The sequence below is a fragment of the Hyperolius riggenbachi genome, chromosome 9 (assembly GCF_040937935.1).
Source record: "Hyperolius riggenbachi isolate aHypRig1 chromosome 9, aHypRig1.pri, whole genome shotgun sequence".
NCBI classification, from domain to species: Eukaryota; Metazoa; Chordata; class Amphibia; order Anura; family Hyperoliidae; genus Hyperolius; species Hyperolius riggenbachi.
In genome coordinates, this window is record NC_090654.1 from 50,919,740 (window position 1) to 50,944,280 (window position 24,541).

At 43.4% G+C, this 24,541-nt stretch overlaps 1 protein-coding gene across 1 annotated transcript in view; it reads right to left on the reverse strand.

Annotated features, from left to right (window-relative positions):
* Window positions 1-23,705: 23,705 nt before the first annotated feature.
* Window positions 23,706-24,541, reverse strand: part of EEFSEC (eukaryotic elongation factor, selenocysteine-tRNA specific) — a 244,383-nt gene continuing 243,547 nt past the window's right edge. The window contains exon 7 of the mRNA XM_068252731.1: window positions 23,706-24,156. Within this exon, the coding sequence (XP_068108832.1) occupies window positions 23,972-24,156 (185 nt within the window). The 3' untranslated portion in view covers window positions 23,706-23,971. The remainder of the gene's footprint in view (window positions 24,157-24,541) is intronic.

A 24,541-nucleotide genomic window follows, 5' to 3' on the forward strand; every position in this document is an offset into this window, starting at 1 on the left:
GGCAAGGGACTAAGCGGCCTCAAGGGGGCTTAAAGGGGAACTGAAGAGAGAGGTATATGGAGGCTGCCATGTTTATTTCCTTTTAACCAGTTTATATCCTAACTACAGTATATTCACGTCATAGCAAGTGGCTCCTGAAAGCCACCTGACGTGAATATAAGTCACTTTGATTTAATGAGCACAGCGGGCATGCTAGCACGCTCCTGGGCTCATTAACCCCCCTCCCCCTAACTACTCTATACTAGCATCCCTGCCATGGGGTTCGATCTCCCCACCACCTGCCCGATCCCCTGTAATTACCCCCTCTCTCCCCCCCTCCATGCTGCTATTGGGCTGGGCAGGGCAGGATTAAAATGTAACAATCTTTACCTGACCTTGTTCCAGCGCCGATCGCGATCCTCTCCCTGTAGTCCCGCTGTCAGCCTCACTATGCTGAATGAATCGGGTCCCGGCTTGATGACGTCATCAAGCCGGGACCCGATCCGGATCGCGATCGGCTCTGGAACAAGGTCAGGTGAGAGCTTGTGACGTCTAACGCTTCCCTGCGCCTATCTCTGCGGGAGGGGGGGACTCGGGAGACACCTGGCACGTGGGTTTTATTTCAAAGGGCCACACACCTGGTTATCCCCGTGGTGGGGGCACACAATTCCATGGGGAATACAGCAATCCATGGGGGAGGGATACAGGGGCATACACCAGGCTATCTGGGGGGAGGGGGGGAGGGGGAATTAAAAACCACACCTGGCCAACTATGGGGGGGGGGAGGGGATAAATGGATACATCAGGCTTACTCAGGTGTGTGTGGGGGGGGTATACAGAGGCACATTTGGCTACCTGGGGCTCAGGAGGGGTACATCTAGCCAACTATGGGGGGGGGGGGATATACAGGAACACATCTGGCTAACTAAGGGTGGTGGGGGGATACAAAAGAGCCACATAATTGCAGGTAAAGCCAGGGATACAAAATGGAAAAAAGCACCTTTATTTTAAAATCATATATTGTCGCCATACATTGTACCAGGATTATATTTTATATGTTGTAATAACCAGGACAAACGGGCATATCAAATGTATAGGTTAAATCTACAGTAGCTCTTATTATTTTAAAACTATAATAGCTTAAAACTGAGAAATAATAACTTTTTTTACATTTTTCTCCCGTTATTCCCTATAAAATGCTTATAAAGTAAAATAATTCTTAGCAAAAAGTATCACCCAAAGAAAGCCTAATTGGTGGCAAAAAAACAAGGTATAGATCATTTATGTGTGATAAGTATTGATAAAGTTATTGGCTAATGAACGTGAGGAGTGTGAAATGCAGAAAATTGCTCTGGTTTTTAAGGAGGAATAACCCAGGGACGCAAAGTGGTTAAGCAATACCAGTTGCCTGGCAGCCCTGCTGATCCTCTGCCTCTAATACTAGTAGCCATAGCCCCTGAACAAGCATGCAGCAGATCAGGTGTTTCAGACTTTAAAGTCAGATCTGACAAGACTAGCTGCATGCTTGTTTCTGGTGTTATTCAGATACTACTGCAGAGAAATAGACCGGCAGGGCTGCCAGGCAACTGTTATTGATTAAAAGTAAATAAATATGGCAGCCTCCGTATACCTCTTACTTCAGTTCCCCTTTAAGGAAGCCCCAGGTAAGTATAGAACCTGAGATGGCTTTCATCTTAGGTACACTTTTTAAAGGACAACTTAAGCAAAAAGGGATATGGAGGCTGCCATGTTTTATTTTGTTTTAAACAATGCCAGTTGCCTGGCAGCCCTGCTTATCTATTTGGCTGCAGTAGTGTCTGAATAACACCAGAAACGAGCGTACAGATAATCTTGTCAGATCTGACTATAATGCCACAAACACCTGATCTGCTGCATGCTTGTTCAGGGTCTATAGCTAAAAAGTATTAGAGGCAGAGGATCAGCAGGACAGCCAGGCAACTGGTATTGCTTAAAACAAAATAAATATGACAGCCTCCATATCCCTCTCACTTCAGTTGTCCTTTAAATGGGCTCAGCGCACTGTAATTCGGGGCCCACTGCACTAGCATGAGAATCCAGCTATAGAGGAACTACAAATCCCAGCACCGCCAAGTTGTGCCAGGATTTGTAGTTCTGTAATGGCTGACTTGGGTACAGACGATCCATCCCCAAAGCTGTTGCTTTTATTTCAGTTTCCCTGGCGCGTGATGGGGTAATAAAGCCAAATTCTTCCAGACAACACATCCGCCAAAATACCTTTAAACCATTTAAGGGCCAAAATTACAGAAAATATACGATAATTTGGCTGCAAAGCTAATTTGCGCTGCCTCTGAAATGATCCGCTTTTAATAGTGTGTCGGAGGATTAGGGAATTTCCATCATAAACATCTGTGTTCTCTCAGCCCTCGTTAAGAGTTTTCTCCATATTGTTAATTGCGTGTGCCATTCCGGCAGTTCATGCGCTGCGCCTTCTAGTGAGGAGACCGGCTCCTGCAGCCTGAGAGATTCACTGTACACTGCCAGTCTCTGGGGAGGACAATAACCGCTGCACTTCAGTCCAGTCTAACCTGTGTGACCTCCCCCTCCAATATCTGGCTCCTGCAGCCTGAGAGATTCACTGTACTGTACACTGCCAGTCTCTGGGGAGGACAATAACTGCTGCACCTCACTCCAGTCTACCCTGTGTGACCTCCCCCTCCAATATCTGGCTCCTGCAGCCTGAGGGATTCACTGTACTGTACACTGCAATCGCTGGGGAGGACAACAACTACTGCACCTCAGTCCAGTCTACCCTGTGTAACCCCCCTCCCCCCCCCCCCCCTTTATAATATCTGTCTCCTGCAGCCTGAAAGACTGATTACCATCTGTACTGTACACTGCCAGTCTCTGGGGAGGACAATAACCGCTTCAGTTCAGACTTTCCTGAGTGACCCCCCCCCCCCCCCACAATATCTGGGGAGGACACTACTAGATGTATCTCAGTCCAGTCTACCCGGTGTGAGATCCCCCCCCCCCCCCCCAATATCTGGGGAGGACAATAATCTGTGCCTCAGCCCAGTCTACCCTGTGAGACCCGGCTCCAATATCTGGGGAGGACAATAGCAGCTACACCTCAGTCCAGTCTATCCTGTGTGACCCTCCTCCAATATCTGGGAAAGACAATAATAGACCTCAGTTTAGTCTTCTCTGTGTGAACCCCCTTTAATGTCTGGGGAGGACAATAACTGTTGCACCTCAATCCAGTCCTCCCTGTGAGAACCCCCTCCAATGTGTGGGGAGGACAATAATTGCTGCACCTCAGTACCATCTTCCCTGTATGAACCTGCACCAATCTCTGGGGTGGACAATAAAGGTACTAATATATCATGCAAAGTATAATCAGATCGACCATGAGACAGATTCCTCTCTAATCAAATTTGATCAGAAAGGGATCTGTTGCCTGATCATACACTGTAGACCGATTGCCGATAGATTTCAGCATGAAATCTCCCCCCCTCCTTCCCCCAGTGCCCATGATCAGTAAAATCTCACCTGTCCACTCCTGGCCTCCTCCAATATGTGCTGTCACCACGTGGCACCAGGCATGGGTAGAGACGTCACACATGTACCTGGTGCCACGTGGTGCAGGATCTTGCGTGGGATGGCAGACAGCAGAGGGGACCAGGAGTTGTGGGAGCGGACAGGTGAGATTCTTACACTGCACACGGGCATGGCAGGGTACATTTACACTTTAGGGGAAACCGGCTAGGGGTCCATTGTGTATCCCGGCCATCGTTATATCGAATGCCGATACTACTGCACACCTGATTGAGCACTTGTTACCGAGATTTCCCAGCATGTCCAATTGATTCGTACAACCGATTGCGGGACCGGTTAGATAAAATTTATCAAATTGGATAGTCGGTTAGGCCGCAATATGATGTGGTGTATGGGTACTGAACCTCTGTCCAGTCCACCTACTGCAGCCAAATGCATCAGCAGGGCTGCCAGGCGACTGGCATTATTAAAAAGGAAATAAATATGACATCCTCCACATCCCTATTGCTCTTGTTGTCCTTTAAGCTTTACTTACATGAGGCTTCTTCCAGCCCCTAGAAGTCTCCCTGGTCCAGTGCTGCAGTCCTCCAGGGTGCCGCTGTCCACTCCATTAGATGACCAACCCCAGCTGGGTCAAGGGCTTCTGTGCCTCTCGCGTGTAGCTCCCGTGACCGGGAGCATTCGGCACTTGCGCAGTTTACAAGAACTTTTGCAGCAATGGGAGCGTGGTAAAGAGAGGCTTATGCAGAGCCCCGCAACCCAGCTGGGGTTGGTGAACTTTAGGGAGGGGACAGCGACAGACTGATGGGGCAGCAGAATGGCACAGGCACCTCCTTATTCAGTTCAGTGATACAATCGTAATTTGATTTTATGTATGAAAAACATTTTTACATGGAGAAGAATTTCCTTCCAGGATTAATAGTGTAATAGAAGAGATTCCTGAGTGGTGATGGGTTTATATTCCCCACAGGCACTGCATATGGTAACCCAAATACTGTTATCCTATATCCTATGTTTCATTGATCAAGAATTGGTTTCAAACATAGTACACTAGACTACCTCCCTTTTATTCTTAACCATTTGGGGACTGGCCGCCTAACCCCCCTTAAGGACCTGGCGTTTTTGCATGGGGAAGAGGGGGGGGGGGGGGCGCGTTTCGGAGGTCAGGCTGCCAGATCCCCAGTTTTGCGTGCTGGGCTGCGTGTCCCCATGGTGGCCAGGTGTCCCCCTTGTGTGCTGCAGCCTTCACTTACCTTCCAGGCTCCAGCGATGAGCCACAGCGGACCCCTCTGCTCGGGCCGGCATCTCTGCTCCTACTGCCGCTCAGTTTCGGGTCGCGACTTGATGACATCATCAAGCCGGGACTCGGTGCTGATGTCAGAGGGAGCAGAGATGCCGACCAGAGCGGTGGGGGTGCCGAACGTCACGGGAACGGCAGGGAGGTGAGTGGATCCTCTTCTCTCCCCCTTCTGCCGTAGCTCTGATAGTGATCACTACGATCCGCCTGGCGATCGTAGTGATCACGTAATAAGCAGCCATACGCGATGGCTTCTGATCACTGAGAGGAGATGCCAGCTGTCATATGACAGCTTAATCTCCCCTCTCGGGTGTGCACGATCGTGTCGGGGAGCAGTAACGCAGGCAGCGTAGATTCTATGCCCCATCAGGCTAGAACAGCCACTAGTGTGGCGTAGAATCTAATGCACGCTGTCTGGAAAAGGTTAAAGTGGATCCGAGGTGAACTTTTACTCATTGCATAATTGTGTTCCTTTCCTATTGTTTATAGGGCATTCCTCAAGCCAAATACTTTTTTGTTTTTGTTTCAATACTAATTCCCTATAAACTAAATAAACCACGCCCACAGGTTTTCAGAGAGCCTTAGCAGTAGCAAGGGCTCATGGGAGCTCAGTCTGGGCAGGAGGAGGGGGAGGTGTTACTAGCCATTGATTTCAGAGGCAGAAGGGAGGAGGAGGGATTAGGTTTTTTTCACAGGCTCAGTGATCAAGATACAGATAAGCCTGCCTCTGTGTAATGTTTACAAACAACATGGCTGCTGTCATTGTATCACAGGAAGAAATAATCATTTTCTATTAAAGCTGTTTGCAGCTAGATTTGCTGTGTAAACTATCTAAACTTTAGATAAAATATATAGACAAGTTACTTGTTATAATTTTTCATCTCGGATCCGCTTTAATTAAGGTAGCCATACATCTAACAATTTGGCTGTGCGATCGACTATTCCATTCGATCATTTGAGGGAATCGAGAGAAAATCAAGTGGGTTTCAGAATTCCCAATCGATGGAAAGTCGCTGATTTCATGTCAAATTGACCAGCTTAGTTGATCGAGTAGGATGCAAGATATCGTTCAATCGCACAGGAATTGGCTACTGTTTACATGTCATTCCATCGACTCTGAATCAGTTTTTGCATTCAGAGTATGGAGTCACAACATTGGTCAAATCCAATTGTGAAGGTGAATCGCATAGGATATCGTTTGTAGTGTGTGGGTTACTAGTCGATCGACTTTCGATCAACCATACTGAAGTCGATTCCTTAATAAAGTCAATCGTTTTGTCGAATGAATCAGAATCGCTAGATGTATGGCTACCTTTAGTCTTTCTGATTGCATCTAGCAAACAATTCCCATTCAACATTAGTTGTGTACATGGTGAGTAGTACTGCTGTTGCCGCTCCTCCCTACAAACCAAAGAAAATAAAAGCAGCACCTGAGATTTCGGCGCAGCGAGCTCCACCTTAGGCCATTATAGGAATTACTGCTAAAGTTGCGCTCAGACAGTAATTGGGGTAACATCAAAAGATGGAGCCCAAATAACTCTAAAAAACATAGTGATACCATAGTGATCCACCAGCAATAGCTGGAAAACAAATTACAAGTTTCCACCCTGTCCATGGCAACCTGAAGGGGGAATAGTAATTGATGCTGCTGGGGTATTGCAGGAGCAGGGTGAGACGTTTTTCGACTTTACCCAGCGCCCAAATTTCCTTGTGGCTTAATTATAGTTACGCCTACAAACCCCTTACTACTAATTATTCCAGTGAGACATCACTTACATATTTATGATCAGACTCGCATATCAGATCTATAATCTGCTCACCATGTCTAAATTGATTGCTGATATCTGAAGTGCACAATGGCTTAGTGGATAGTACTCTCGCATTTCAGCACTGGGTCCCCGGTTCCAATACTGGGTCTTCATAACATACTGATAAGTCAATTGGCTCCCCCCTAAATTGGCCCTAATATGCATATCACTATGGTAGGGATTAGATTGTGAGGGACAGTTAAAAGATAACTGAAGTGAGAAGGATATGGAGGCTGCCATATTTATTTCCTTTTAAACAATACTAGTTGCCTGGCAGCCCTGCTGTTTATTTGGCTGTAGTAATGTCTGAATCACACCAGAAACCAGCATGCAGCTAATCTTGTCAGATCTGACAATAATGTCAGAAACACCTCATCTGCTGCATGCTTGTTCAGGGTCTATGGCTAAACGTATTAGAGGCAGAGGATCAGCAGGGCTGCCAGGCAACTGGTATTGTTTAAAAGGAAATAAATATGGTCGCCTCCATATACCTCTCGTTACAGTTGTCCTTTAAAGGGGAACTGAAGAGAGAGGTATATGGAGGCTGCCATGTTTATTTCCTTTTAATCAATACCAGTTGCCTGGCAGCCCTGCTGATCCTCTGCCTCTAGTACTATTATCCATAGCCCCTGAACAAGCATGCAGCAGATCAGGTGTTTCTGACTTTAAAGTCAGATCTGACAAGACTAGCTGCATGCTCGTTTCTGTTGTTATTCAGATACTACTGCAGAGAAATAGACCAGCAGGGCTGCCAGGCAACTGGTATTGATTAAAAGGAAATAAATATGGCAGCCTCCGTATACCTCTTACTTCAGTTCCCCTTTAAGTAACAAGACAACATACTCTGTACAGCACTGCGGAAGATGTCAGCACTACTATATATATACAGTGGTGTGAAAAACTATTTGCCCCCTTCCTGATTTCTTATTCTTTTGCATGTTTGTCACACTTAAATGTTTATTCTCATCAAAAACCGTTAACTATTAGTCAAAGATAACATAATTGAACAAAAATGTAGTTTTAAATGATGGTTTTTATTATTTAGTGAGAAAAAAAACCTCAAAACCTACATGGCCCTGTGTGAAAAAGAAATTGCCCCCTGAACCTAATAACTGGTTGGGCCACCTTTAGCAGCAATGACTGCAATCAAGCGTTTACGATAACTTGCAACGAGTCTTTTACAGCGCTCTGGAGGAATTTTGGCCCACTCATCTTTGCAGAATTGTTGTAATTCAGCTTTATTTGAGGGTTTTCTAGCATGAACCGCCTTTTTAAGGCCATGCCACAACATCTCAATAGGATTCAGGTCAGGACTTTGACTAGGCCACTCCAAAGTCTTCATTTTGTTTTTCTTCAGCCATTCAGAGGTGGATTTGCTGGTGTGTTTTGGGTCATTGTCCTGCTGCAGCACCCAAGATCGCTTCAGCTTGAGACAGTAGAATTCATGGTTCTATCTATCACAGCAAGCCTTCCAGGTCCTGAAGCAGCAAAACAACCCCAGACCATCACACTACCACCACCATATTTTACTGTTGGTATGATGTTCTTCTGCTGAAATGCTGTGTTACTTCTACACCAGATGTAACGGGACATGCACCTTCCAAAAAGTTCAACTTTTGTCTCGTCGGTGCACAAGGTATTTTCACAAAAGTCTTGTCAATCATTGAGATGTTTTTTTAGCAAGATTGAGACGAGCCTTAATGTTCTTTTTGCTTAAAAGTGGTTTGCGCCTTGGATATCTGCCATGCAGGCCGTTTTTGCCCAGTCTATTTCTTATGGTGGAGTCGTGAACACTGATCTTAATTGAGGCAAGTGAGGCCTGCAGTTCTTTAGATGTTGTCCTGGGGTCTTTTGTGGCCTCTCGGATGAGTTTTCTCTGCGCTCTTGGGGTAATTTTGGTCGGCTGGCTGGCCACTCCTGGGAAGGTTCATCACTGTTCCATGTTTTTGACATTTGTGGATAATGGCTCTCACTGTGGTTCGCTGGAGTCCCAAAGCTTTAGAAATGGCTTTATAACCTTTACCAGACTGATAGATCTCAAATACTTTTGTTCTCATTTGTTCCTGAATTTCTTTGGATCTTGGCATGATGTCTAGCTTTTGAGGTGCTTTTGATCTACTTCTCTGTGTCAGATAGCTCCTATTTAAGTGATTTCTTGATTGAAACAGGTGTGGCAGTAATCAGGCCTGGGGGTGACTACAGAAATTGAACTCAGGTGTGATAAACCACAGTTAAGTTATTTTTTAACAAAGGGGGCAATCACTTTTTCACACAGGGCCATGTAGATTTTGAGTTTTTTTTCTCACTAAATAATAAAAAACCATCATTTAAAACTGCATTTTGTGTTCAATTATGTTATCTTTGACTAATAGTTAACGGTTTTTGATGAGCAGAAACATTTAAGTGTGACAAACATGCCAAAGAATAAGAAATCAGAAAGGGGGCAAATAGTTTTTCACACCACTGTATATACTAAATAGTAATCTATTCCTCTTCTCTCTGTGCTCACCTACAGCTGCCATACACTGATAGATTTATTTAAGTATTTATATAGCGTGGACATATTAAGAAGCGCTGTACAGAGTATATTGTCTTGTCACTAACTGTCCCTCAGAGGAGCTCACAATCTACTCCCTACCAGAGTCCTATGTCTATGTATGTATCTATGTATGTATGTATCATAGTCTAGGGCCAATTTAAGGGGAAGCCAATTAACTTTTCTGTACATTTTTGGGATATAGGAGGAAACTAAAGTGCCCGGAGGAAACCCACACAGACACGGGGAAAATACAAACTCCTTGCAGAAGTTAACCTGGCTGGGATTCAAACCAGGGACCCAGCGCTGTTGGGGGGCGAGAGCGCTAACCCCTACGCCACCATACTGTGCATGCACTTATAGTGTTTATGGTAGAACAGGTACAGGTGAAAAGCGAAAAATTTGAATATTGTGCAAAAGTCCATTTATTTTAGTAATTCAACTTAAAAGTTGGAACTAATATATGAAATAGACTAATTACCTGTAAAGCCAGATATTTCAAGCCTTTATTTGTTATAATGTTGATGATTATGGCTTACAGCTTATGTGAGAACCCCAAAATCACAATCTCAGACCATTAGACTAGTGTGAAAATGTTTTATATTCTAGGCTCAAAGTGTCAGACTCTAATCAGCTTATTCATCCAAAACACCTGCAAAGGGTTATTTCATATATTAGTTTCACCTTTTAAGTTGAATTACTGAAATAAATAGACAATATTCTAATTTTTCGAGTTTCACCTGTAAGCATTCAACTTCTCCCTGAATGCAGTCATTTACATGGTTTACTGAGTAGTACTAGCAAATACAATTTCCACTGAAATGTGATCAATATTAATAGCTTTATGCTGCTTATTGCAGTACAAAGTCGTTTAGGCATTAATCGCCCATTGCTCCTACCCTCTACGCCTGGTGCTCCCACTTAAGCCTTGTACACACTAGATGGTTCTCAGGTATGGTTGCTGGTAAGGGCTGCCTCTGACAAAAAATGTATAGTGTGTACAGCGGCCCCTGACCACCCCCCACGATGCATCGGCAAGAGATCAAGTTGGCGGATCAACTTAATCAAGCAATACTCTCACAGCGCCTGCTCCATGATGTGCTGCACAGTTGGCCCTCCTACCCCCTCCGTAGCAAAAGAACACTCTGCTAGCCAGATGAGTATGAATCATTCCAAATCTGAATAGCACCATGCAAATTTCCATCCAGACCCACAGGAATTATCACTCATAGAGAAAAGGAGATACTGACAGGTAGGTACGGTATGTAGATTGCATTGCTACTCAGTAGCAGTGCTGTAGTGTTACTACAAATTGTCTGGATCTCTCCACAGAGAGAGGAGATGGGTGGAGTCAGGTAAGCTGAAAGATTGGCTGCCTTTTTACTTCCCAGCTCCTCCCTGACTATCTTATGTGTTGGGGAGGAGTTTGGGAAAATGTCCAATAAAATTGCACTTTACAGAAAATGGAGCTATAGACAGAAATTGATTGAATGTGATTGAATTTCTATTTTTTTGATTTGCCGTAGTGGAAAATTATGATCAAGTTTTCAAAAAATTGAATGGTGTAGGATATATTGTAAATTTCTTGATTTATAGACCCATACGTCGATGAGCTTTTTAAAAAAAATGACTATCAGAAACATCTATTGAACTTCTCAAGTTGAAAAAAAATATATACGGTAAGCAGGAAGTTTTGAATCAGGATACAGTTTATTTGCTTGAAAGACGAAGCGGAAGCTTTTGACTGATAAGCCTTCTTCAGACTAGATGTTAGAAAACACAGCTTATGTACAGTACATCTCACATCAAAGGGAGGTACATAGATTGCTTTGCAAACACAAATAAATGTCATTCAGTTGCCTTATTTAAAGGGGCACAATGGCAAAAAAAATTAAAATTTTTAATATGTGCAAACCTATACAAATAGGAAGTTTGTTTTTTCCAGAGTAAAATGAGCCATAAATGACTTTTCTCCTATGTTGCTGTCACTTACAGTAGGTAGTAGAAATCTGACAGAAGCGACAGATTTTGGACCAGTCCATCTCTTCATAGGGGATTCTCAAGGATTTATTTCTTTTCAAAAGCACAGTGAATGGAAGCTGCTCTGTCCAACTGCCAAAAAACTGTGTAGCGAGCAGGGAAGCTGGCCAGTACCATTGTTTAAACCATTTTACGTAATATCTTTATAAAGAATAAAAGCCTTGCTGAGAATCCCCCATGAAGAGATGGACTAGTCCAAAATCTGTCGCTTCTGTCAGATTTCTACTACCTACTGTAAGTGACAGCAACATAGGAGAAAAGTCATTTATGGCTCATTTTACTCTGGAAAAAACGAACTTCCTATTTGTATAGGTTTGCACATATTAAAAATTTAAATTTTTTTTGCCATTGGTCTATGTTTGCACATATTTTAAAATTTAAAATTTTTTCGACATAGTGCCCCTTTAATAATAATAAATAATGCAATTAAGGCAGCACGGTGGCGTAGTGGTTAGCTCTCTCGCCTTGCAGCGCTGGGTCCCTGGTTCGAATCCCAGCCAGGGCACTATCTGCAAAGAGTTTGTATGTTCTCTCCGTGTCTGCGTGGGTTTCCTCCGGGCACTCCAGTTTCCTTCCACATTCCAAAAACATACAGATAAGTTAATTGGCTCCCTCTAAAAAAATTGGCCCTAGACAACAGTACTTACATTACAAAATATAGTCATATGGCAATGTTAGGGATTAGATTGTGAGCTCCTTTGAGGGACAGTTAGTGACAAGATATATATATATATATATATATATGTATATATATATATATACACACTGTACAGCGCTGCGTAACATGTCGGCGCTATATAAATACTAAATAATAATAATAATCTGAATGACATTTATTTATGCTTGCTAAACAATCTACTGTATGTATTTCCTTTTGCTGTGAGTTGCATGTCAGCATACAGAGTCTGAAGAAGGCTTAATAGCCGAAAGCTTACTCTTTTTTTCTTTAAAGTTAGCCAATAAATAGCATCATCCCGATTTAAAACGTTTTGCTTTTAGGCTGGCTACACAGTGATCAGTTGTATAACGCATGCATCATAATGACTGTGAACTGCAATGTAGACTGGACAAAGACTTTAATACAAAGCCTGCATGCAGCAAGTTAGAATAACGCGATCAGTTACAAACGCAGTATTGTGAACAGGCCCATAGGATTGTATGAGCAGCGAGTTGAGATGTAGAATTATTCTGTTACGCAACTGCGCACTATGAACAGGGCATGGCTGATGGCTAACACGGTACAATACTCTACTGCTACTTAAAAAAAATATTAACAACTTGTATGGTGTGGCCACCTTTCAAGTATGTGCATACCTCAAATGTATAATTCCTTGTTTTTGCACCCAGACGTTTACATTTCAGCGACAGGTACAAGAAGGGCGTGAGGAAGGCACTGTCCGCAGGCACGATACCGGCCGGCTTGTCGGAAACACACAGCTTGGCCGTCTGACTGACCTCAGTTTGGTTATATGTTTAATTGACATATAAAAACAAAAAGATCTGTTTGTATTTTACGAGATGTAGAAAAACAGCCGCAAACCAATTTTCTGTCTCTGCTGCTCCTCCCGACCAGGAGAGGAAGTGAAGGTTCATTGTCAGGAATCCAAACCGTTCCTCAGCCTTCCTGCATTTCTGAAGGGGACTCCGTCCAAAACCAAGCTTAAAAGAAAGGTAAACATTAAACAGAAAGGGCTTTAATATGAAACAGCTCAGAATAACATTGACAAATAGTTCTGCACACATTACGAGAGCAGTCAGCGGCGGGGATAGTTCATTCATTCCTGTATTTAGGGATAGTTAGGATTGTTCCGTAAAGGGATTAATTCAATAAAACCTGACTTCGCCCATCTCCTCCCTCCTGTGGAGTACAGGGAGGAATTGGGCGGGGTCAGCTTAATGTTTACAGGAAAAGCTTCTCCCATCTCCCTGTTTGCCTCCTGTGGGTGATAATGGGATAGGAGGAGGAGTTTAAACAGTTCATCGACTAATTTTCTATTCATCCATGCAGAATCTGAAATTGGCGTATGAAGCCAGCATTGCAAACCCAGTCAGGTAATAAAAACATAATAATGGCAAAATGCTTTAATGGCTTCAAGACCGCGGTAATTGAAATCTAAGCTCTGTTTGTGGCAGCTTATTCCTGCCAGGGCGTAGGTTTCAATTACCGCGCTCGCATGCACCTAACGCTACCCTCCCTGCAATCTCTATTACGGCCGAGCTCTGCGAGCTGTTCAGGAGCAGATTTCATTGGCTCCTGACCCTGTGATTACTGTGAGCCGATCTCATTGGCTCACATTGATCACAGGGTCAGGAGCCAGAGACTGCTGGTACACAAGTTGTTACGGCTAGTTTCACGCTGGAGCATTGCATGGCATTGTGTTACAACGTACGCATGACACAACGCAAAGCAAGAAAAAACATTTGTGGTGACTTGCGAAGTAGCATAAAAATGCCACTGGTGTGTGGAAAAACACACACAGAAAAATGCATATATTTAAATGTTCTGCAAGTGCGCTCCCTGCCTAAGTGCAAACATCACTTTGTCTATTGCAAATTACAATATATTCCACACAATTTGCATAAAAAAAATGAGTATAAACCAGGACTTCAATAATCCGAATTTATTGCTGCCTTTTTCCCCACTGAAATCAATTCCGTTATGCAATGGGAAAGTCTGCCATTTCCAATCTTAGTTATTGGTAGGTGAACAGAGGCGCCAGAAGGATAAAAGTACATAAAATTTATAAAAAATTGCTGGGAGGAAGTGGTGGACTCGCCTCCGTTAAAGCAGACACCAAGGACTGTAAATATATAGATAGACACATTTATTGAAAATACCCCAAAGATGCAACGCGTTTCGCGGGCACAGCCCACTTCTTCAGGCAATAAGCAGGGGATAAACAACAGCAATTCAGTTATAGCCAGCAGAGCACCCCTTTTAATTTCCAATCTTAGTGTTCATTAACTCATCTGCTATTGATTGGACAATTTTACTACTTGGATAGAATTATACAGTCAGGTCCATAAATATTGTGACATTGACACAGTTCTAACATGTTTGGCTCTACACAACCACAATGGATTTGAAGTAAAACGAACATTTATTTATTTATTGTATTTATAAAGAGCCAACATATTACGCAGCGCTGGACATTAGTTTAGGTTACAGACAATATTTAGGGGTGACATACAGCAATATAACAATACAGGAATACAAGAAAGACCAGATCATGCAGCACAGTATGAGTACAAGGTAATGCTTAGTCAGTCACTGGATGGAGCATGGAGATTAGGCTAGGTTCACTCAGATGCATAGCATGGGTGCACAGTAATGGAGGTGCATGATCAGGTAGGACACAAAAGGAGGAGGATGAACATGATATGCTTTAACTGCAGACTGTCAGCTTTACATTTGAGGGTATTTACACCCAAATCAGGTGAACGGTGTAGGGATTACAACAGATTGCATATGTGCCTCCCACTTGTTAAAGTGTACCAGAGCTGATATAAAGTAAAAGTTTCATACATACCTGTGGCTTCCTCCAGTCCCATGCGTACAGATTGCTCCCATGCCACCATCCTCAGTCTTCTCCCTCTTCGGTACCGGGTTCCATAACTTCAGCCAGTCACGGCCAGTCTGACACAAGAGAAGTGCACTCTCTACGTATCTCTCCAGCAGCCGCCAGAGTGATATGTAAAGGGCGCACTTCATTTGCGCAGTCTGGCCGTGACTGGCTGAAGTTACAGGACCCGGTACCGAAGAGGGAGAAGACTGAAGATTTTACTACCACGATGGTGTGAGCCATACTTATGCGCTTTGAGTCCTACGGGAGAAAAGTGCTTTACAAATGTTATTTGTTGTTGTTGTTGTTACTTTATCTCAGCTCTGGTTTCCTTAAAGAGACACTGAAGCGAAAAAAAAAATGATATAGTGAATTGGTTGTGTACTATGAATAATTACTAGAAGATTAGCAGCAAAGAAAATATTCTCATACTTTTATTTTCAGGTATATAGTGTTTTTTCTAACATTGCATCATTCTAAAATATGTGCAGATTACACAACACTCAGCATTCAAAATGAGTCTTTCAGAGCAGTCTGTGAAGTAATGACCTCTCCTCTAGCAGAGAAAAAGTAAACAGTTCACTTACAATTGAGATAATAAAAGTCAGATAACAGCCCTCTCCATGACTAACTTAGTCGGAGAGCTTAATGGCTTGTTTGCATAGAGATAGCAACTGGAGTTTCTCAACTCTTCCTGTACTGGAAACAATTAGACTGATGTATCTGATCCTAATGTTTTATTTCTTAGCTGTACTAAACATACAAATCATAATATCATCATTTTTTTTCGCTTCAGTGTCTCTTTAAGGGAGCAAAAGTAATGGGACAGAATAATAATCATAATTCAAACTTTCACTTTTTAATACTTGGTTGCAATTCCTTTGTTGTCAAGTACAGCCTGAAGTCTAGAACACATAGACATCACCATACACTGGGTTTCATCCCTGGTGATGCTCTGCCAGGCCTCTACTGCAACTGTCTTCAGTTCCTGCTTGTTCTTGGGGCATTTTTCCTTCAGTTTTGTCTTAACAAGTGAAATGCATGCTCAATCGTATTCAGGTCAGATGATTGACTTGGCCATTGCATAACATTCCACTTCTTTCCCTTCAAAAACGTTTTGGTTGCTTTTTCAGTATGTTTTGGGTCATTGTCCATCTACACTGTGAAGTGCCTTGCAATGAGTTCTAAAGCATTTGGCTGAATATGAGCAGACAATATTGCCCGAAACACTTCTGAATTCATCTTGCTGCTTTTGTCAGCAGTCACATTATCAATAAATACAAGAGAACCAGTTCCATTGGCAGCCATGCATGCCCACGCCATGACACTACAACCACAATGCTTCACTGATGAGGTGATATGCTTAGGATCACGAGCACTTCCTTTCCTTCTCCATACTCTTATCTTCCCATCACTCTGGTATAAGTTGATCTTAGTCTCATCTGTCTATAGGATGTTGTTCCAGAACTGAGAAGGCTTTTTTAGATGCCGTTTGGCAAACTCTAATCTGCCCTTCCCGTTTTTGAGGCTCACCAATGGTTTACATCTTGTGGTGAACCCTCTGTATTCACTCCAGTGAAGTCTTCTCTTGATTGACTTTGACACGAGGGCTGTGGAGTCGGTACAAAAATACACAGACTCCGACTACTCAGGTTAGGATTCCACCGACTCCTCGACTCCGACTCCTCTAAATTGCATATTACAATTTTAATGATTGAAAGTATGTAACATGAAATGCATCTCTTAACTGCCAATGCTTAGGAATTTTAAAAGACAACTGAAGTGAGAGGGATATGGAGGCTGCCATATTTATTCCCTTTTAAACAATACCAGTTACATGGATATCCAGCGGATCTTCTGCCTCTAATACTTTTAGTCATAGACTAAAACTAGTCCTTGGTAAGAGTACTTGTAGAAGGTACAGACAGGAACAAAGAACATCTATCAGGCCCTAGGCAATGTAACTGTGGGCACATGTAAGAGTGATGTGCAGGTACTCTGCAGGGGAATGAGGCGATTCTTCCTCTATTATTACACATCTGAACATGGATCAGGCCGTAGGCAATGTGACTGTGGGTACATGTAAGAGTGATGTGCAGGTACTCCGCGGGAGAATGAGGCGATTTTTCCTTTATTACACATTCTTCATGTACAATCTAAATCAGGTTTATGGGTGATAGACAACACCTCTGTGTTCAATGTGCACAATATTCTCAGTGGATTCCCTGCAGCTCTGTGGAGAGTGCATATGTAGAGTATAGTACTACTGTGTAACTAAGTAAACCTGAGACAGATGAAATTAAAGTTTTATACATACCTGGGGCTTCCTCCAATCCCTCTCAAGCTAATCAGTCCCTCACTGTCCTCCTCCGCCACCTGGATCTTCTGCTATGGGTCCAGATACTTGAACCAGTCGGGCGTGGTGCGCATGCACGCACTCCGCCGCCGGGAGCGTACTACACCTGCGCAGCACTATTACGCAGGTGGAGAATGCTCCTGGCTGTGGGAGCGGCACATGGCTGGACTGCGCTGACTGGCTGAATTACCGGGACTCATAGCAGAAGATCCAGGTGGTGGAGGAGGACAACGAGCGACTTATTAGCCTGAAGGGAGCTGGAGGAAGCCCCAGGTATGTATAAAACTTTTCTTTTCATCCATCTCAGGTACCCTTTAATTCGTAGTCATCAAACCAAATTTTAACAACATATCAAATTATTTGATTTCATGAGCAAAGGGAGTGCATATATTTGCATAAACCAGCATCAACGCAGATTTATTTCCATTTCATTGACCATCTCTATTAGTGACACAGCTACACATCAGGCTTTATTCTTACAGCATAGATGATATTTAGGATTTGTATCAGAATCCGTTTTATTTCGCCAAATACAGCAGAGCTATAGTCGGAATTATTTGTGGTACACATGGCATAGACGACATAGGCAGACATACAACACATACAAGTTATAAAAATGCAGTAGACAAATAAAATGCTGTTAAGGGCCCTGAGTCCATATTCGGATAAGAACCAAGGCAGGCAGCGTCCGAGGCCGGCTGACCCGGCAGTTAGAACTGCAGGCCGGGCCGGGGGAGGTTGGAGTTCAGTGACCGGACAGCTTGGGGGAAGAAGGTATTCTTCCGCCTGGTGGTTTTGCATGGAATAGTCCTGTAGCGACGTCCCAGTGGGAGGAGCTTGAAGTAGTGGCTGCCAGGGTGGGAAGGGTCACGGGAGATCATGGAGGCCCTCTTCCTCAACCTAGCGGAATGGAGGAGATCAAGAGGCAGAAGCGGAGACCCGATGATTCTCTCTGCATCAGTTATGACTCTCTGCAGTTTCTGTTTGTCGCTGGGTGTTGCGCCCGCGTACCAGACAATGACTGAGGAGCAGAGGATGGATTTTAGTATACACAGTGTATATGTATATATATATATGTGTGTGTATATATATATATATATAATTCCCGTGTACACATCATATATACAGTCACAATCAGATATGTATATCTGACTTTAAAAATATGTAGACTGCTGTATTGAAGCAGCACAAGTATGGTAACTATTTTTTTTATTGATTTTTGTGGACTAAGCAGAGCTATTACTGTATATATAAATTATTTATGATGACTATTGTCTGAGAAAGAACATTTTATCATATTTTATATTTTAATAACAGTTGAAATTCATTAGGAGTCTGAGTCAGTGCATTTTTTCCCCGACTCCGACTCCAGGTACCCAAAAATTGCTCCAACTCCTCGACTCCGGCCCTGTTTGACACACATACACTTACCTCCTGGAGAGTGTTCTTGATCTGGTCAACTGTTGTGAAGGGTATTTTCTTCACCAGGGAAACAATTCCTCGGTCATCCACCACAGTTGTGTTCAGTGGTCTTCCGGTCTTTTTGTGTTGCTGAGCTCACAGGTACGTTCCTTCTTTTTAAGAATATTCCAGTTGTTTTGGCCACACCTAATGTTTTTGCGGTCTCTCTGATGGGTTTGTTTTGTTTTTTTCAGCCTAATCATGGCTTTCTTCACTGATAGTAACAGCTCTTTGGATCTCATCTTGAGAGTTGACAGCAACAGATTCCAAATGAAAATAGCACACTTGAAATCAGCTCTGGACCTTGTATCTGCTCATTGTACTTGTGATAAGGGACAAACACATACCTGGCCATGGAACTGAGAAGCAAATTGTCCCATTACTTTTGCTCCCTTAACAAGTGGGAGGCACATATACACACTTGTAATTCCTACACCGTTCAACTGATTTGGATGTAAACAGCCTCAAAGCAAAGCTGAAAATCTACAGTTAAAGCATATTGTGTTGGTTTCATTTAAAATCCATTGTGGTTGTGTATAGAGCCAACATTTTTGAATTGTGTCGATGTCCAATATTTATGAACCTGACTGTACGTGGGCTTTTTTTCATGAAGATGGAGCTAAAATAATAGTATCTACAAACCAAGAAACATGTCAACTTATATTCCTTATGTTTCTTGGTTTTTAGATAATATGATTTTATTTTCCTCTTCATCTATTCATATTGATTCGATTCCGATCTATATCGACAGGTCTGAAGTTAAGAGTTCCCAGTGTCCGCCTCCTGGGCACAACCATCTCAACCCAAAAGAAGGTTCAGCAGAGACTTTTCTTCCTGCGTAAATAAATTAAGTTCGGCATTGCCCAAGAACTTCTAAAGTCCTTCTACTACGCCACCATCAAGTCTGTCCTCTGCTCATCCATCCTCATCTGGTACGCTAACGTCACTGCCAGCGACAGATACAAAATTCAGAGGGTCACCAGAATAGCGGAGAAAATAATTGGGAAACCCCTTCCCCACTAGAGCTCATTTACAACTGTTAGATGTGTTCCAGGGAAACAAGGATTGCCAATGATCCATCACACCCAGGTCATCGTTTCTTCCGATGGCTCCCATCAGGTTGGAGATTCCTGGCCCTCCCATCAGGACATTAAGGTACACAGACTTTCTTCCCCACAGTGGTGAGACTCTTGAATTCTCTATAAGCACCATGGTGTTCCCCACACACAAGCACACTTAAGGAAGCAACTTCTTAATTGTTGCACCACACGTTACGAAGATAGTTATTCTTACTGTTCTCATTCTGTATTATCTTGTTTTGCTTTCTTTTGCAATGTCACTGTATCTGTAGTAGTGTTTTTACTTTTTTTTTTTTTTTGCACTGTAATTTATTGTTTTAAGGTGCTCTGTTTTGCTAAAACCAATTACAGGCATGACCCCAGTCATGCTTGGTGAAGTAAAGGATTCTGAGGAAACGACTACTTGAAATTCTATGCCTCTGAAGAAGTAGCTGCTGAGCTACGAAATGTGTCAGGTTGCATATTGCATCGATACACTGACATAATTTAGGAATTGATGTTTACAAACCTGATTTTTATATCATTATATTAAACGTTACATTTTATGAATATGTGCTAGATTCTTATTGGCTTACAAACCTTAAGGGTCTGTTTCCACTACACGCAGATTGGATGCAGAAAAACTGACTCCAATGAATGCCTATGGGAAAATCTGCATCAGAAAAATCACGTTTAGTGGAAACAGGCCCATAGGCATTCATTGGAGCCAGTTTTTCTGCATCCATTCTGCGTCCAATCTGCGTGTAGTGGAAACAGGCCCTAAACGTTTTGTTTGATTTCTCATTGTTATACATAACAACGATCAGGGGTGGCCCTGGATTACTGGCTATTGTTGTATTCTTGTATAAATATATCTAAAAAGTGCAGTTACTTCTGCAGCAACAAGAGCAGTTTTCTGGCATGCATGCTGATCACCACTGTTATAAACAGGCCAGGGGTTGAAGGGACCTGCTTGGTCATGTGAGGGGGGGTGTGATTTGATGCTGGAACTTCAATAAGATCCCATGCAGGCGGTTCCTCTTCAGATGCACTCTTGTGTGTGCCGTGTTTTGTCTGTTATAGTGTGTTGTTGCACAGTCAAAGAACAGGTCACAATGGTTGTTTAGGCTGTCATTCGCTCTATTTCACGCCCTCTTCATTCTGAGGAGCCTTGTTACCAATCTTCAAAGCTGGAGGCATGATATAACGCCTAGTCCTGGTAACAGGCCTGCTGGAGGGAAAACTTATCAAGATCTCTTTAGTTTTATTTTTGAATAAGAACAGCAACATATATTTGAAAAATTCAAAGCTTGCTTTGTTTTGCTGAAGGTGTTTAGGCTCTGTGCGCCCCCAGCACGTGCCAGAACTTATCAGATCCTGAAACAGTGCGTTAAGCGGCACTCCGGTCTCCGATGTTCTCCTAATCCTGTGTAGACCCTGTATGCCAGAGATTGTGTTTATGTGTTGTGGTTCAGTAGCATATGTCACATAGATAAGTAGGGATTGGTCAGTGAGATGCAAATAACTTCCAGTTTGTGCAGCTTACAGGGTACCTAAACTATGGATAGATATACGAGGTTGCCATGCCTGGTGCTTCCACAGTGCCCTCATAACCACGTGACTACTCAGCATTAGCAGCCTCCCCTTCGTTGTGGAGGTTTTGCCCATTCAAAGCTCCGACTGAATCCAGTCAGTCTTGGCACATGCTCTGTCCTTTCAGCATGCACTCTTCTATCGCACTCCCTAACGGCTGTGCACAGCAGGTGTGGCCTGTAGCCAGCTGGTATACATCTGCATGCACTCTTCGATTGGTATGTAGCAATCTGGTATGCATGGTTTAGAAATATTTGCAGCCACGCAGGATGCCCCCAGCAAAGGCTCCTTCACACAGCCATTTAGGAGTGATTATAAAGAGAGTGCGCCGATGGACAGAGCATGCGTGCTTCAGACAAGAAGGGAGGGGTAAAGCACCAAGAAGGAGGCGATACTGGCAAAGGTGAGGAGCCATGGAGATTATGGGGGCATTGAAGAATCCCCAGGTATGACCACCTCTTTTTTTTTTATTCAAGTGAGCTTTAAAAGAAGGAAAAATAAAATAGCTGCTGCATGTGAAAGGTCTGTCTTTAAAGTAAAACTGAAGCTAGGCTTGCTATACACCAGCGGTTCTTGATGTTTGCCTTGCTTACAAGGGGGAAAAGGGATAATTTGCATATTCAGCAGTGGAGCATTGTGGGTAACCACAAATGTTCACTTATAGCTGAATTATTGCAAATGTCCTGTTTTAAAAAGGCAAATTTCACCAAACGTTGCTTATTAGTAGGAGAGCTTTTCGGTCTCTTTTATCCCCCTATACATTCCTAGTGGTTTGGGTCACCCCGAGCTGCTTGGTTACTCTGAAAAAAAAAATACTCACCTTTGTAGAAAAAAGGATTCCATAGAGCCTTTTCAGCCCTCACTTCGTGCCTTCGGTCCACTGCTGTCCCCTCAATTGACGTTACCCGACCAACTGGCCAAATACACCTTCAGGAATCCTCGTACAGCTTCGGAAGCACTTGTGTCTTCAAATGCTTCCAAAGACGTGCAAGCTCTGTACTGCGCATACAGGCAGCACAGTCTTGCGCATGCGCAGTACAGAGCCACCAGTCTTTGGAAGCACTAGGAAACAAATTCTTCCAATGGCTCCCGAAGGCACGAATTTTCTCGGGGGCACCGAGCGTATGGAGAGTGTGTGTATGTACTGTAACGGTGGCCATTAACTGTAGAATCCTGAGGTTGATTGATAATTTCCGATCACCATGGTAATCAATTTCAGTGCACATATGCAGCTTATTTCCCAGCCAAGCAGCCTGTGCTGTTCTATGGAATGGGGAGGAGAGAGGTAGTGGGAGTTGCCCTGTTGTGGGAAGTAAAATAGCAGTTTGGTGTGGGAAGTCTAATGCATGGGATTGCTGAAGGGGTGACAGTGATGTCATCACTAGCCATGTTTGTCCATCCCGTGCAGTTTAGATATTCTGGTATAACAAAGGTACAGAGGCGCCAGTAGTGTAAAAATAGATAAAATTGTTAAAAATGGGAGGTGATGGGTGGACTCGCCTCTCCCAACATAAACACAAGGAAATGCTGAGGCGCCTCTGAGGCGCTAAGCTGACGAATCCTACATACAAGTGTTGTACTCCATTCCATAGCCTGATGAAGTGGGTTGAACCCGCGAAACGCGTTGCAAAATATTGGAGTGTATGATTAAAAATTTTATGTTGCAAAATCAGCATTTCCTTGTGTTTATGTTGGGAGAGGCGAGTCCACCCATCACCTCCCATTTTTAACAATTTTATCTATTTTTACACTACTGGCGCCTCTGTACCTTTGTTATACCAAATTGTCCACCCCTGGTGGAGGGGATTTGGCCCCTTTCTTCTGAACTACAAAGAGCGACTTCTTATTCCTGAGTGGGGACAGGTTTAATCTCCCCACCTGCCTTTACAGTGGTTGCCTGGAGGGTAACCCTTGTTTGTGAGTATAAATCTCATTATACTTTTCTCCTCCAATTTGACATAACATACTGCACTATATTGGGCTCTCGGTGTCTTCCCCCCTTACTAAGTTTAGATATTCTGGCCTGGGCACTCTTCCTCACCCCTTGCCTACATAGGTAACAAGCATGCAGAGGGACACTTACATGCTGCATTCTTGTTCCCAGTCCGTGCCTTCCTAAGTACCGAACAACAACTGCTGCAGAGAATACACTTTGAAAAACAAATCTGAATGGCCGCTCCCATTCTGAGGGGTTTAAAGTACCACTATTGCAAAAAATAGTGAGCAGTTAAAATCTGACAGAACCAACTAGATTTGGACTAGTCCATCTCCTCATGGGGGATTTTCAGAGTTTTCAAAAGCATATCCTGAACAGCAATTGCTACGTCTAATGCAGATCTGGGAATAAAAACCTATGAAAGGAGATCTTATCTAGAGGGGTTTATCTGTACAAAAAAAAAGACAGCAATAAAACCTAATTTGAGCATAGGGGTGAGCTCGTTGTCTAATAGGTCTGTGGTTGAAGCAGGTAGCGCTCATTTTCTCGTTTTAGTACATTTTTTTTAATCATTGATAAATGTCAAGTTTACAACCAGTAATGTTTACATCACTTTTTCTCTTTAACATAAGAAAATTTCAGAATATTTAAACTTTTTTTTTTTTTAAAAGGTAAGGCCGTCTGTGGCAAGATGAAAACTATGGTCTGCATTATGTGGTTCCAGAGAGCATCAGCAAACAGTTCATAGAGAGTCATGCTGGGCCACCTCCATGCAAGGAGACCTTTATTGTGGCCGAGCGCAATACATCAGGACTGAATCATCTTCTTCTGAGGGTCAAACACGTATCTCTTAAAGCCCAGCATGATGAGCACTTGCTGGCTGTCTGAGCGTGTCTCCTCCTCCTTCTGGGTCTCTGCATCCCCTTTATTTGCTTTGGACTTCTTCTTTGAGGAGCCACCAAGAATCTGCTTTGTCTCAGGCTTCAGCCCAACTGCAAATAGAATTATGGATCATTAGTGGGCACATAGACAGGAACAGTAATTTCAGTGCAGTGACTAAAACACAAATGGAAAATGGGCTCTTAAAGTGCACCTGAGATGGTGTGTGGGACAATTTACCTGGGGCTTCTTCCAGCCCCATGAGGTGCTTGAAGTCCCTCACCGGCTGCTCCGTTCTCTCTGAAATCCTCTCAGTAATCAGGTCAGTCGCCGCCAGTCGAGGTTTTCAGCACATGCTCGGACGTGCGTCCCCGCGCCCAGGAGCATTCAGAATGCTCCAGGCTGCGGGAGCGCAATGGGGGTGCACGCATGGCCGTGCCACGCATGCCCAGGGGAGCACAGCTGGCCTAAATACCTAAGGTTTTCTGAGAGAATGGA